This window comes from Lithobates pipiens, unplaced genomic scaffold (assembly GCF_037356315.1).
Source record: "Lithobates pipiens isolate NorthernLeopardFrog02 unplaced genomic scaffold, aLitPip1_a1.2 Scaffold_25, whole genome shotgun sequence".
NCBI lineage: Eukaryota > Metazoa > Chordata > Amphibia > Anura > Ranidae > Lithobates > Lithobates pipiens.
In genome coordinates this window covers 192,068,802-192,083,187 of record NW_027507787.1, presented here as the reverse complement: position 1 = coordinate 192,083,187, position 14,386 = coordinate 192,068,802, and the positions used below count along the sequence as shown (strand labels likewise).

Genomic DNA, 14,386 nt, shown 5'->3' with positions numbered 1-14,386 from the left:
CTATTCCCCAGACGTTACCTTTACAGAGGACTTTATTTATTTATACCTATTCATATAATCTGGGATATTCTGACCACCCTTTCCCATTTCGCTCAATTTTGCTAGAATTGCTTCAGATATAACCTGTATTCCATCTCCCATAGATACACAAACTAGAAAATGAATGTCTTTTCACAAAGTCATGGTAATCAGCTACCTGCCCCTCGCAATTTAAAAATGGCCCTGTTCAAACATTGGACACACATTTGCTAATAGAAAGTGAAAAACAAAATGTTATAAATGTCATGGGCAACATGATTTATTTTTAGGAACATTTCAAGGTATTAGGTATTTATATACAAAATATTATGTTTAGGAGACCAAGATGGACATTTGTCAATTCATCATGAACAATACTGATATTTCCAACTTTTTCTCATCCTGTAGAGGCCACACTTGGTTTGTCGATGTCTTCCAATCAAGTCTATAGTTCAGTCTCTTTCAGGATAATGAAAATTCCAGAGAACTGCTTTCCAATGTTCCATACCCATTCATCTTCTTTAGTTTCAGGTTGTCTACGGCTACAACTGGTGTAGATAGGGATTTTGTAGAGGAGAACATTTCACCAATTTCCATAAAGGTTTTATTCTTGGTTTCTGGGATCACAAAATAAACATAAACTGCTACAAAGATACAGACCCCACAAAATACCAGGTAGCAGAAGGCTCCAGCTGACATCTAGAAGACAGAAAAAAGTAGTTTAGGACTTGCTTGTTGCATAAAATTTTGGAAAAATGTGATTGGAGTTTTGGAGGTGAAATCTATCGGCCAATTCACACATCTACACCCGGCAATGAATGTTGCACTGTGTTCAGCAGCATACAAAAAAATTAGCTCAACCACCTCCAAGAAGATAAACCACTGTATGCTTCAACTCACTGGGAGTAATGGAATAATCATTGTATTTCTTGTATCAAGAAGAGCGAGGAGGTGGACAGTAGAAGGCTGACCAGTTTTGCCGGACACAGGCCGGCTGCTTTTTTTTGCCTCTGAAGCAGCTGGCCTGTGTCCAGCGAAACTGGTCAGGCCTTCTACTGTCCATCTCCGCACTCCTCTTGCCTGGTGATCCATTATGGACTAGGATTTCCAACATAGAGAGACAGGTTTCCCTTTCAATTGGGGTTTGGATCCAAGAATTTACATGCACCAAGGACCAATAAGTGTACCATGCATCTTTCTTCTCCTCATACCATGAGCTAGGAGTTAATCTATAGAATATACAAAAAAACATTCGGTTATATGAACTAAATAGACTCTGTACTTTATGCAACTAAAGGCATTGAACAGCAGTTCTCAAGATGGTATGTTGAATGTGTTTACTATACGTGGATTGGAAATCACTGGTGCAATAGGGAGGTTCCTACAGTGTTCATATATATACTTTTGCCACTCAATATGGGTATGGATCCCTACCTATGAAGCCTAAAGACAGATATAGGCTTTAAACAAATACCCTCCTCTGGAACACAGTACCCATCGAGTGTTGTAGGGATGAGCCGAACACCCCCCTGTTAGGTTTCACACCAGAACTTGAGAACAGGCAAAACAGTTGTATGAACATGCAAACACCGTTAAAGTCTATGGGACACGAACATGAAAAATCAAAAGTGCTCATATTAAAGGCTTTATATGCATGTTATTGCCATAAAAAGTGTTTAAGGGCCCGGTTCCTGCCCCAGGGGACATGTATCATAGCAAAAACAAAAAAAAAGTTTTAAAAAACAGACTGGAGCAGAGATTTTAATCCTTAAAGTGAAACAATAAAAATGAAATATTCCTTTAAATATCATGCCTGTGGGTGTCCTTAGTATGCCTGTAAAGTTGCTAATTTTTCCCAGTGTTTATAACAGTACCAGAGAAAAATTATATTTCTAAAAAGGAAAAAAAAAAAAAAAAAAAAAAAGTAGGGCTGTGGAAATTAAAGATTAATTCCTCGAATAATCAATACTTTTTTTGATCGATCAAAATTATTTTGATCGGTACTCACCTCTCCGCCAGCTTCCGGGACTTCAGGGAGTTCCGTCGGAGAATGGCGTAGGGGTCCCCCCAAAATCCATACAAGACCCTTATCCGAGGCCACAGGAAAAGAGGGGGGACGGCAGAGCGCCCCCTCCTGAACCGTACCAGGCCACATGCCCTCAACATGGGGAGGATGCTTTGGCGTCACCCCCAAAGTACCTTATCCCCATGTTGATGGGGTCTGCAGGCAAGGGGCTTATCGGAATCTGGAAGCCCCTTTCACAAGGGGAACCCCAGATCCCTATGTGAATGGGTGTGGGTACACATTCACCAAAAAAAGTGTAAAAATTTAAAAAATGACTAGAGAATTTAGAAGTCCTTTATTTAAAAAATTGTTTTATTAAAAACTGCACTGCGATGTCCATTCATCTTCAATCACAGCATCAGGCGACCCGATAAAAAAATAAAATAAAAAAAATGGGAAAAACACACCATGGGAGGCGCCCGGTGACTGAAGCCTCTTTGCGCTGTTATAAAGTTGTGGGCGGGGCTTTTTGACGTAAACAGGTGACCCTGCCCCCCTCTGCCGTTATGCGACACCAGGTAACGTCAGAGGGGGCAGGGTCACCCATTTACGTCATTGTGCGGCCCCGCCCACAGATTTATAACAGCTGTCATCGCAAAGAGGTTTCAGTCACCGGGCGCCTCCCATGGTGTTTTTTTCCCTTTTTTTTTTATCTGGTCGCCGGACGCTGTGATTGAAGATGAATAACGTCAGAGGGGGCAGGGTCACCCGTTTATGTCACTGGGTGGCCCCGCCTTCAGCTATATAACAGCTGTCATCACAAAGAGGCTTCAGTCAGTGGGAGCCTCCCATGGAGGTGGGATTTTTTCTATTTTCTTTTTTACTGGGTCGCTGTGATCGAAGGTGAATTGACATTGTGGGACCGTTTTTTTTTTTATTTTGAAAAAATGTTTTAAATAAAAGGACTTCCAAATTGTCTTTTGTCATTTTTAACATTTTGACACTTTTTTGGGTGAATTAGTAGGGTTACAATGTACCCCATACCCATTCACATAGGGGGGCTGGGATCTGGTTGTTAAAGGGGGTTTCCAGATTGCGATAAGCATCCTGCCTGCAGACCCCCACAACCACTGGGCAAGGGTTGTGGGGATGAGGCGACCCCAAAAGCACCCCCTCATGTTGAGAGCACGTGGTCTGGTATGGTTTAGGAGGAGGGGGCGCTCTCTCATCCCCCCCTTTTCCTGCAGCCTGCCAGGTTGCATTCTCAGATAAGGGTCTGGATTTTGGGGGTCCCCCTATGCAATTAAAAAAAAAATCTTGGCTCTGGGTGCCCTTAAAATACATACCAGACTTGAAGGGCCTGGTATGGATTTTGGGGGGGGGGGGCGCCATGACATTTAAAAAAAAAAATAATTTGGCCCAAAGGGCCTGGTAATGGACTGGGGGGCGGGACCCATGCCATTTTTTTCAATGATTTTCATTTATATTGCCAGGTTCCGGCAATAGATTACAGCCTCAAGCAGTTTTAAATTACTTTTTTTCCTTTACAAATGTCATTTTGCAGCTCTCGTTCATAAAACCTATGTACGGCTGCCATCTAAGCAGCCTTACATAGCGTGGGGCATGGACTCAGTCCCCTAAACCATGATTGGCCAAAGGCACCCTGCCTTTGGCCAATCTTTGTTCTCACAGCAGTGCGCACTGATTGGCCAAAGCATGCACCTTGCAGTGCATTAGCGGTCTCACCGTTCATTATGGCGCCTTCCGCGGGTGCTTGAATTTCCCGTGAATGCCCCATAATGTTCAGTATTCAACACCCGATGTTCGACTCGAACCATGGGCTCATCTTTAGAGTGTTCTCTTGGGGGCAAAAACCAGTGCATCACAGTTATGGACTCTTCCTCATCCACTACTCCAATTTTTGGACTCTTCATCCACTTACACCTGATGGATATACGCTCATGCATGGTGTCACCTTCTGTGCTCACGCAGACTAGATCCCTGGTCCATTTTGTGTCCACTTATAGCATCACCAGTGTCTGTACCGCTCTCACTTGTTATATAAATGTCATGTGGAGACATATTTACTATGGGTACAATTTAGGGTAATAGTTATGTGAGGGAGGTGGCTGTATGTTTTTAGGTGTGTGTGTGCGCGCAAGTGTATTATGGTGCCATTTTAAAGTCATATTCACATGCTTGGTACAATAAATAAAATGATTATTCCATTTAGCCCAGTGAGTTGAAGCATACAGTGATTTATTCTCTTGGAGGTGGATGAGCTAAATAAAGTTTTTTCATAGTTGCTCTTACCGATGACTCCCACCACTTTGAATTATTATTAGTGTTTTGGTCTTGGCTATGAATGCATAGGATATTAATTAGGGGGAGGATCTGGAGGATCCAATTTTTTTTATATTATATATATAAAAATTGTTTTATTAATATATATATACATACACACATATATACACATACACACACACATACACATATATATACATACATACATATACACATACACACACACAATTTATTTATTTATTATGTGGGGCTTTAAAATTGCTCACAGCCGACATGTTAGTATCAGCAATGTGTAACTAGGGGTGTCCGCATTGCTGATTACCCACTTATGTTTTATTCTGTACATGCACTGCTGCCACGAGAGGCAGAATGATGGCCAACACGTAAACACCAATAGTGTGCAATTAGTAGTGCATGCACTGGTGCCGGTTACACATTGTTGATATTTGTGCAGAAGTATTTCCTTGTGGAGGCAACAAATATGCCTAAACATATAAAAGAGCTTTATTATATCCATCGTTTTGATGATGCACAGTCCACCTTTGTAAATCTTTGTCTAGGCATTGTTGAGATTTACATGTTGGCCAGTGGTAGCCATTAGGCGCCATTTATGTTGTAAGCATGTAAACATTATCCAAACAATACAGGCGTACAGTGGTAAATGCAGTTGCCACTGAGTAAATTTGACTTAGTATCAGCCTCCTGCAATCCCACCATAAAGCACAGCTCAGACTAAAAGAAGAATCCACCCAAAAAGATGGGCCTACATGGAGTATGCTGATTTAAAAAAAAAAAAACGTGGCAGAAATGAACTCATCAGTCTTCTTGTTTGACAATTTTTACTGTTCAGTCACAGGCTGGATGAGGAACTAGAACAAGTGTTACTTAAAGTGATTGTAAAGTCTCTTTATTTTGTTAAAAATAAACATGTTATACTTACTTGCTCTAATGCATGTGTAATGGATTTGCACAAAGCAGCCCAGATCCTCCTCTTCTCAGGTCCCTTTTCTTTGCCCCTGGCCCTTCCCTCCTGTTGAGTGCCCCCGAGCCGAGCCACAGCTCCCTGTGTCCATTCCGACATGGAGCTGCAGCCTAGCTCTTTTCTCTCGTCATTGGCTGGCTGACTTCTTTGATTGACAGCAGCGGGAGCCAATGGCGACGGACTACTGCTGCCTCTGCCAATGAGAAGGGGTGTCCCAGGCAGCGGATACAATCGTACATTGCTGGATCTAGATTGGGCCCAGGTAAGTATTAGGGGAGCTGCTGCACACAGAAGGCTTTTTATCTTAATGCATAGAATGCATTAAGATAAAAGACTTTCTGACTTTACAAATCACTAACTGTGGCAGAATAAAAAACAAAAAACAAAAAAAAAAAAAAAACAGGTTTCCTGTCTGCTAGACAGAGCTGTGCAGTGTGGCAGACCTCTGTAAATCTCAGGACTGGGTGGACAGGAATGCAAATGCTCTGGTGGGTAAATAGCTCCCATATATGCATTTTATTGGTTTATTTTGTATTTTACCTGAATTCCAGCTTTAATCATCTCACTCCGTCTTATGTAATGACCCATGAGCACCTGTATTATTGCAAGACTACCCAAAAATCACACATGCCAAGTTTGTGAGCAAAGTAAAATCAGGCAGTCAACTGCTGAGATTGTATAAAACAGCCAGAGAGAGATAGATATAGATATAATATAATGCCTATAGTCCAATTTAGAGTAGCAAACAAATTGTGGCATGAGAAGCACCTTTTCCTCTGAACTTGATTATAAGCCACCAGCAATAAATATGATTTTACCCAGCACCCTTGTAGGCAGGTGCAGTTTCTTTTTTCTTCACTGCATGTAGCGCTCGACTGCAGCGACATTGCAGTTGGAGGGGAAGTTAGAAGAACATGGCTCCTCTATGGTTTCCTTGGTTTCTGGGGAAGTAATCCGCTTGGATGCTGTCATCCCATATAACTCTGGGAGCCATCTTGGGTCCAGTAGAGCCTATTTAAGGCCCTGGCTCCAAGGCTGAGTGCGCATTTCATGTGTGGGTAATTTAGTAACAGGTCACCTGTGTGACAGGGACAGTGGTTAGCGTCAGGTAGAGGTTCTAGATGAGTAGGGAAAGGATACAGATATGCCATCCTTCCTTGAGACCCCATTTGGACACAGACCAGCCAGGCCGCATTCCGCCCCTCAAGACAGATGCTATCGGCACACTCCGAGACCTGCTCTTATACACATCATTGTTGCATTCTATGAGTGCTCCCAGTCAGATGCTTTCCCCCCGGGCTTGTTGTGAATTGCTGAACTTTAAATACAAATTCTGTTTCCTGCAACTGGTCTCTGAGTGTTTACTGTTGTGGCACCACCCCGCACCCTGTGTAGCTTCTCAGAGGACAATTAAAATACCTGAAGGAAGGGGAACACAAAACCAACTGTGAAGTTGGACAACCAGTTCAAAGTTCCTCCTACAATGTATGCTGCTGGACGATGTGATTGCTTGAAGAGCTCTCCTGTCATTATAAAAGGTAGTCCAGCTGCAAGAAAAAAAAAAATAGAAATTCATTTTTTAACTTTAAGATCTGTGTCAAATAGCATATACTTTCTAGAAGAACAAAAATGTAAAGTATTGAGGTAAAACACATTGACTAATCAAATGAAAGTTTCAAGTCAACGATACTCGATTAAACTCAATTAATATAATGTACATTAATGTACTGGAGTGTTAAAGGATAGCAAAAGCCAAGAACAGAAATGTAATATATTGCAACTTACTAGTCCTCAGATTTGGAGGCTGCAATAAAGCCAAAGTTTAGATACAGCTTCCCTGTGGAAGCTTCCCTTCACAGTGAAATTAGTGCAGTAGATACTCCTACTGCAGTGATTGCCTATGGTTTCTGGAGGTCATTCAGATAACACGTCTCTTTGTGAATGCAATACATTCTCCAATTGGAAGAGGTGGAGAGGCGGGCTGGTGATTTTACAATCTCTACCTCTTCCAATCTGAGAATGCTTTGCATCCATTGAGAAAGTCAGAGGCTGACAGGTATGGAAAATGCATAGTTACATTGGTGTAAGATGGATCAATGTAACTATGCAGGTACCTCAACTTGAACATTAATTTACTAATTTCAGGCTAAGATAATTTTCAGTAAGCACAGAAAGTACCCAATGATCTTTCCAGAAATGCTGTGTCAGTGTTCCTTCCTGTGAATGGAACTTCTATATGACGCAAACAATGCCACCTTTCTTCCAATCTGTCTTCTATAAACTACTAATTCCCTGCCCCCATGTAATAGTGATGAAGAGAAAAAGATATGTTTGTAGTTCCGTGATGGGGTGACAACCATGGCCTCTTTTTGCAGATACTGCAAGTTGAAGAACGATAACCCCCTAGGGAAAAGTGGGTTGTTTGCAGGATTATTAGATGAAAATAAAGGAAAAAGCATAATACAAAAAAAAAAAAAAAAAAAAAGATGTCTTACACCCTTGTTTTAGCTCTGCTCTCAATGTCTGAACCCCTGCCATGGCTGTTATGGGGAGCCCATACTCAAATTTACAGTAAATGCTAGACCATACTTAAACCCCAAGATAGACAAAAACTGTTTGAAACTATGGCAGGAATCTTTTACTTAAGTAACTTAAACATAATCCAGTCCACCGGGTTCTATTTATAGCTAAAATAACACTTTTGGAATCCTTATTTAATGTTAAAGGATAAGACAGGGGTTTCATAAAAATCTAAGGGTTACAAAGACCATTGAAGACTCTTAAAGTGGAAGTAAATCCATTGATTTAAACAGTTAGAAAAAAAAAAAGAAGGATGCTGGGAATGCTAACCTCACATTGGCTGTGCTCTCAGCCAAACTATCAAACCATCCAATGGCTGGTGTCATAACGAATCACATGTGCAGCACCATAGCAGTTGAAGATTAAACAGAGGCAAAGATGGCAGCTTCCTTGGCTGAAAACGATAGGGGAGTTTACTTCCACTTTAATGACAATATCCAGTATAAAGCAGGTTCTCATGTTTTTTTTTTTTTTGCCTCCTCCGCTGGGCAGGTTACAGGGATACCCTTTATTACGATTACCAAATGGACATATTAAAGTCAAACTATTTTTGGCTAGAGTTTATCGCCGTCTGTGCTCCCAGTGGGGAGAATCCTTTACTCTACATGCTATGTCCTAGTACAATGCCTTACTATTCACACGTTTTAGGAGAAAGTGTATTTGCCAGTTTCTAATTGTTATATTTCAGAAAAACTCCATCCAGAGGGTTAGAATTATATTTATTATCTATCGTTTCTATGGGTATTTAGAAAATGTTCTCTTCACTTGCTGTCCAGAAGGCACACATGGCATTGGTCTGAGGTCAGCACACTTTTGATCTCTCTTGCCATATACTGTGTTTCTTTAGAGAAACCAGGAACTTCTGGTGCAACCAGTGTGACATAAACAAAATAATAATAATACAGTAGCTCACAGAAGTGAGTACACCCCTCATATTTTTGTAAATATTTTATTATATCTTTTCATGTGACAACACTGAAGAAATGACACTTTGCTATAATGTAAAGAAGTGAGTGTACAGCTAGTAAAGTGCAAATTTGCTGACCCCTCAAAATAACTCAACACAACAATTAATGTCTAAACCACTGGCAACAAAAGTGAGTAAACCCCTAAGTGAAAATGTCAAAATTGGGCCCAATTAGCCATTTTCCCTCCCTGAGGTCATGTGACTCATTACTGTTACAAGGTCTCAGGTGTGATTAGGGAGCAGGTGTGTTAAATTTGGTGTTATCGTTCTCTCGCTCTCTCATACTGGTCACTGGAAGTTCAAGATGGCACCTCATGGCAATTTCCCTTCACAGTGAAATGGCTGCAGTAGATACTCCTACTGCAGTGATTGCCTATGGTTTCTGGAGGTCATTCAGATAACACGTCTCTTTGTGAATGCAATACATTCTCCAATTGGAAGAGGTGGAGAGGCAGGCTGGTGATTTTTTTTGGCAAAAAAACTATCTGAGGAGCTAAAAAAAAAAAAAAAAAAAAAAAGAATTGTTGCTATACATAAAGATGACCTAAGCTCGGTGGCCAAGCCCATACAGCGGTTTAACAGGACAGGTTCCACTCAGAACAGGCCTTGTCATGGTCGACCAAAGAAGTTGACTGCATGTGCTCAGCGTCCTATCCAGAGGTTGTCTTTGGGAAATAGCTGTACGAGTGCTACCGGCATTGCTGCAGAGGTTGAAGGGGTGGGGGTTTCAGCCTGTCAGTGCTCAGACCATACACTACATCAAATTGCTGTTGTCCCAGAAGGGAAGCGACTTCTAAAAGATGATGCACAAGAAAGCCTACAAACAGTTTGCAAAATCACCAGGGTATGTAAACTTTTGATCAGGGTCATTTGGGTCGTTTCTGTTCTCATTATGATTTAAAAAGAGTAAACACAGTTGATTGATACTAAATGGCTGTAGCCAAACACTAACCACAAGTGAAAAACGTTTGTGTTATTAATATTCTCTGAAAAATGGCCAAGAAATCAAATTCTGCCAGGGTATGTAAATTTATGTGAAAAACTGTATATACATACAGTTTAGGCAATTTGAAAACATGCAGTATATATAAAAACAACCAACTGATAAATGAGGAGTGCAGAATTGCACAACCAATCATTTGACGCTCAGTAAATATGCCCCAGTCTTCTAGGTTTAAAAGTTTATATTGAATTCCTATGGTAGGGTACTAATTAGTCTGCTGCATGCTTTTAAATACAGAGCAGAGTTTGTACTGGCCAGGAGATGGCAGACACCCTCAATTTATAGTTTATTATAGATGGAAACCCAGACAAGTTAAAACACTCTTCAAGTACAAATAGGTTTTACTTGAATAATACATACACACACACACACACACACACACACATACACACACACAGTCATGTGAAAAATGGAAATTTAAACAGGCAAACTTTATATCTTTATTCAGACATTGTATATTGCCCTTTTATTTATTTCCAAAATTATTACCAAAATTATTAATAGATGTAATGGTTTATTGTGGAAAAAGAAACATGCAATTGGCAGCAAAGGCTGTTATTGCCTTGTTGCAGAAACATAAATTACTGTATTTATCGGCATATGACACGCACTTTTTTGCCCTGAAAATAGAGGGCAAACGGTGCCTGCGTGTTATATGCCGATATTTCTTTTTACTAATGGGGGGGGAAGTGGATCAGGCGGTCTGCCCCAAGTGCCACACATTGGGGGGTGTCAGGCTGGCCGCCCTGCCTCTCCTGGCCCTGGGACAGCGCTGCCAGCATAAGTTACATTTAAGAAAACATCACTGCCAGCCCCTTCTCATACACTGCTTCTCCTGTGTCATTGTCATAGCCAACGGCGTAGCGTGGGTTGTCAGCGCGCCGGGGCAAGGCAAGTAATTTGCACCTCCTAACGTGTGGACTTTTAGCACTCAATGAGTCCCTTCCCTACTACACTACACTGTCCACCATACTACACTGACTGACCACTACACTCTCTCTCTCTATTCTGCCCACCCCCCCTCTCGTTCTTCTCTCCCGTTCTTCTCTCCCGTTCTTCATCGGTCCGGATATGATATGAGGAGGAGGTGGCGGAAATTAAAATTTTTGCTTCTCTCCAGTGTCTAGCGCAGTGCACTGTGATAGGGCGGGCAGCTTTGATTTGCTATGACACAGGAGGAGCAGTGTACGAGAAGGTGCTGGTAGTGATTTTTTTTCTCAACTTTGAAGTATACTGGCAGTGCTGTCCCAGGAGACTGGGAGTCTCCTGGGAGTGCAGGGATCTGTGTACTGTGCTAGGGGGGTCTGTGTACTGTGCTAGGGGATCTCCTGGGAGTGCAGGGGTCTGGGTACTGTGCTGTATACTGTGCTAGGGGGGCTGTGGAAAGTTTTTTTTCCTGAAACTTCTCTTAAAACTAGGGTGCGTGTTATACGCCAGTACTTCTTGTAGATATTTTGTATACTTGCCTACCAGTCTTTGACATTGACTCACGCCTTTCTCTAGCTAAAATTCCTTCAGTTGCAAGATCTTTGAGTGTTTCCATGCATAAACTGTCATCTCAAAGTCCCCTCCAAAATTTTTCAATGTGAAGCAAATCAGGGCTTTGACCAGGGCAGTCTATAATGCTCCAATTCTTCTCTTTGAGCTATTCATTGGTGGATTTGATAGTGTGCTTTGGATCATTATATTTAAAGACCCATTTCAGGTTTAACTTCACCTTTTGGACAAATGGCCTCACATTCTCTTCACACACACTTTTATACGATGCAAAAAAAATAATAATTACAATCGTTTTTTTGACGCATGTATTTTGACCCCAACTGCTGCAAGAGTTAACTGAACACCCCATGATGTAATTTCTCGGAAACTTATTTTAGCATAAAAAAGATCAGTTCCTGGGTTGAAATTGTTGGGCCAACTGTCCTGGACAAATTAGCAGTTTGAAATCTATGTCACTGGTACAATTTTCTTTACAGAAGAATGATCAATTTCTAATCATTTGAAAATTATTTGGTCAGCTCATAGACATTTACAAACTACGGTATCATTCTGGGTCTTTAGAGTTCTGTTGAACTTGACATGATGCAATCGCACACAAATACCAACGATATTACCAGAGCTTAAAAGTCTAAGGTTTAAGTGGACAGGTTCCTCCTACAAACTCCCTACGGGCTCTAATCATTGGAACTTAATCTTGGCTTGAGGTGATTGTAGTTGTATTAGTACACCTGCGACAACGGAGTACGGTCCATGATACTTTTATTTGCATCAACATACAACTCAATGATATCTATCTTCAGTGTATGGGTACCGCTATGCAATATACAAAATTTATTTATGGCTGACCTGAAGGAAAAATTCCTGAACAGCATACAACAAAAGCCATACATATCAAATATAAAATCGATAATATTTTCATCATATGGATAGAAGGTGAAGAAAATCTAAAAAAGTTTTACTCATTGTTTAACATTTTTCACCCATCGATCAAACTAAAAATGGATTATCCAAATGCACGTCAACTTCTTAGACACCACAGTATACTTCAGGGATGACAAGCATCACACTTTGATATACAAGAAACTTACTGATAGATGCAACAATCTCAACAGTTCTAGTTTTCACCTCAAAACACTAAACGGGCCATCATACACAGCCGGGCTGTCAGTAAAGGTTTCACCTGCTGGTGACATTGGTTCTTTGGATCGCAGCACCAGTGTCTGCCAGCGGGGGTCTCCTAGCAGTCTGGAGCTGTCACCTACTGGTTGCATTGTTAGATCTTTGGGCCACAGTACTGGTGTCCCAGCCTGTGGAGCCGGTGCCCGCTACCCAGCCTGTGGAGCCAGTGCCCGCTACCCAGCCTGTGGAGCCAGTGCCAGTCATCCGACTTGTTGAGCCAATGCTCGTTACCCAGCCTACTGATACGATGCTTGCTGCTCGGCTTGATGTTTCAGTGTCTGCTGCCCAGCCAGACGACCCAGAGCATGCTGCCCAGCCAGACGACCCAGAGCCTGCTGCCCAGCCAGACGACCCAGAGCCTGCTGCCCAGCCAGACGACCCAGAGCCTGCTGCCCAGCCAGACGACCCAGAGCCTGCTGCCCAGCCAGACGACCCAGAGCCTGCTGCCCATGCCTGCGTCCCAGCTTGATGTGCCCGCTGCCCAGCTTGATGTGCCAGCTGCCTGTTGTCGGGCATGATAACGTGGACTTTTTACATGCCCAGCTTGATTTGCCTCTGCCTGCTGCCCAGCTTGTTGCCATGGACTGTTTACAGCTGCAACTAATTGGTGCGTTCGGAGGTCGCTCCTTTGGAGGGGGGTGTCTACTAGCAATCTGGAGCCATCAAAGGTTTCACCTGCTGGTGGCACGGTTAGATCTTTGGGCCGTAGCACTGGTGTCCACCAGCGAGCGTGTCCTGGCAGTGTGGAGCTGACATCTCTTGCGATCAGGCATCACCTGAGGCCAATTGCAGGAGATGTGTACTTATACCCAGCAAGTACTCACACACTCGCCTTGGTATTGTTCTTGAGCCCTGACCTGAACCTGTGATCCTCTGTACCTGTCCCGCCCGTGATCCTGTTATCCTGTAACCTTAACCTGCAGCCTGATTCTCTCCACCTTCTCCCTGTCCTGTCTTGCTCCTTGCCCCCATCTGTTGGATCTCCCATGTATAACCCTGGCCTGACTACATCTACGTTTTTGGGTATTCCTTATCTACTGTAAATATATTTAGTTTAGACTGTTATTTATGGGTCACAGTTTGGTATTGGAGGTACATTTAATCTGTATTCACTTATCTTTAATAAACTACATTATTCACTTTACATGCGTTTGGTTCCCTATGTTGCAGTCCACACAGTTCTGGTTGCACCTGTTCATGACACAGGCCATCGAATATGTTCAGGCCCAGAAGACAAACATCGCAGAACACTAGCAGAAGAGAAAATCTAAGAGAAACCACTAGTAACCACATCAAATCCAACATTAGAAAGGATAAGAAAGAGAAACAAAGATTTGCAACCCATCATAACTGAGGATAAAACACTGAAAAGGAATATTCCAACAACCCCCAAAACTAGCTTGCAGACAACCACTCAACCTCAGAAAAATAAATACGTAGGAAACTTTCTTCTGATTATAAAGTCACAAATAATGGAAGCAAACCCTGCAAAAAAAAAAAAAAAACTGCAAACTGTGCAACCAAATCAATCCATCTAAAAGTGTCACACACATAAAAGGGAACTTCAGTATCACAGGATCATACAACTGCACTTCCAATAAATGTTGTGCATCTCATCCGATGCAAAAGACATAGTAACATAGGATCACAAAGTATACTGTAAGAGTTCTGCACACCCGTGGGGCATCATTTCTCACAGCCAAACCACACTATGAAAGACTTTGATGTCATAGTTCTTAAAAGGAATTTCAAAACTATTCAGGAAAAGAAAAACTTTTGAACCAAGAATGAGTTTTATTTGACACAAAATATAAAATTTAAATATGTGTTTTCTCAATTATCTACTAG

The 14,386-nt window shown here is 41.9% G+C and overlaps 1 protein-coding gene across 1 annotated transcript in view; it reads right to left on the bottom strand.

Annotated features, from left to right (window-relative positions):
* Positions 1–273: 273 nt before the first annotated feature.
* The window catches only part of LOC143930762 (solute carrier family 2, facilitated glucose transporter member 9-like), a 107,575-nt gene continuing 93,462 nt past the window's right edge, over positions 274–14,386 (bottom strand). Inside the window, exons 11-12 of the mRNA XM_077455338.1 lie at positions 6,729–6,856; positions 274–717 (exon numbers count right to left, since the gene is read on the bottom strand). Of these exons, the coding sequence (XP_077311464.1) occupies positions 481–717; positions 6,729–6,856 (365 nt within the window). The 3' untranslated portion in view covers positions 274–480. The remainder of the gene's footprint in view (positions 718–6,728; positions 6,857–14,386) is intronic.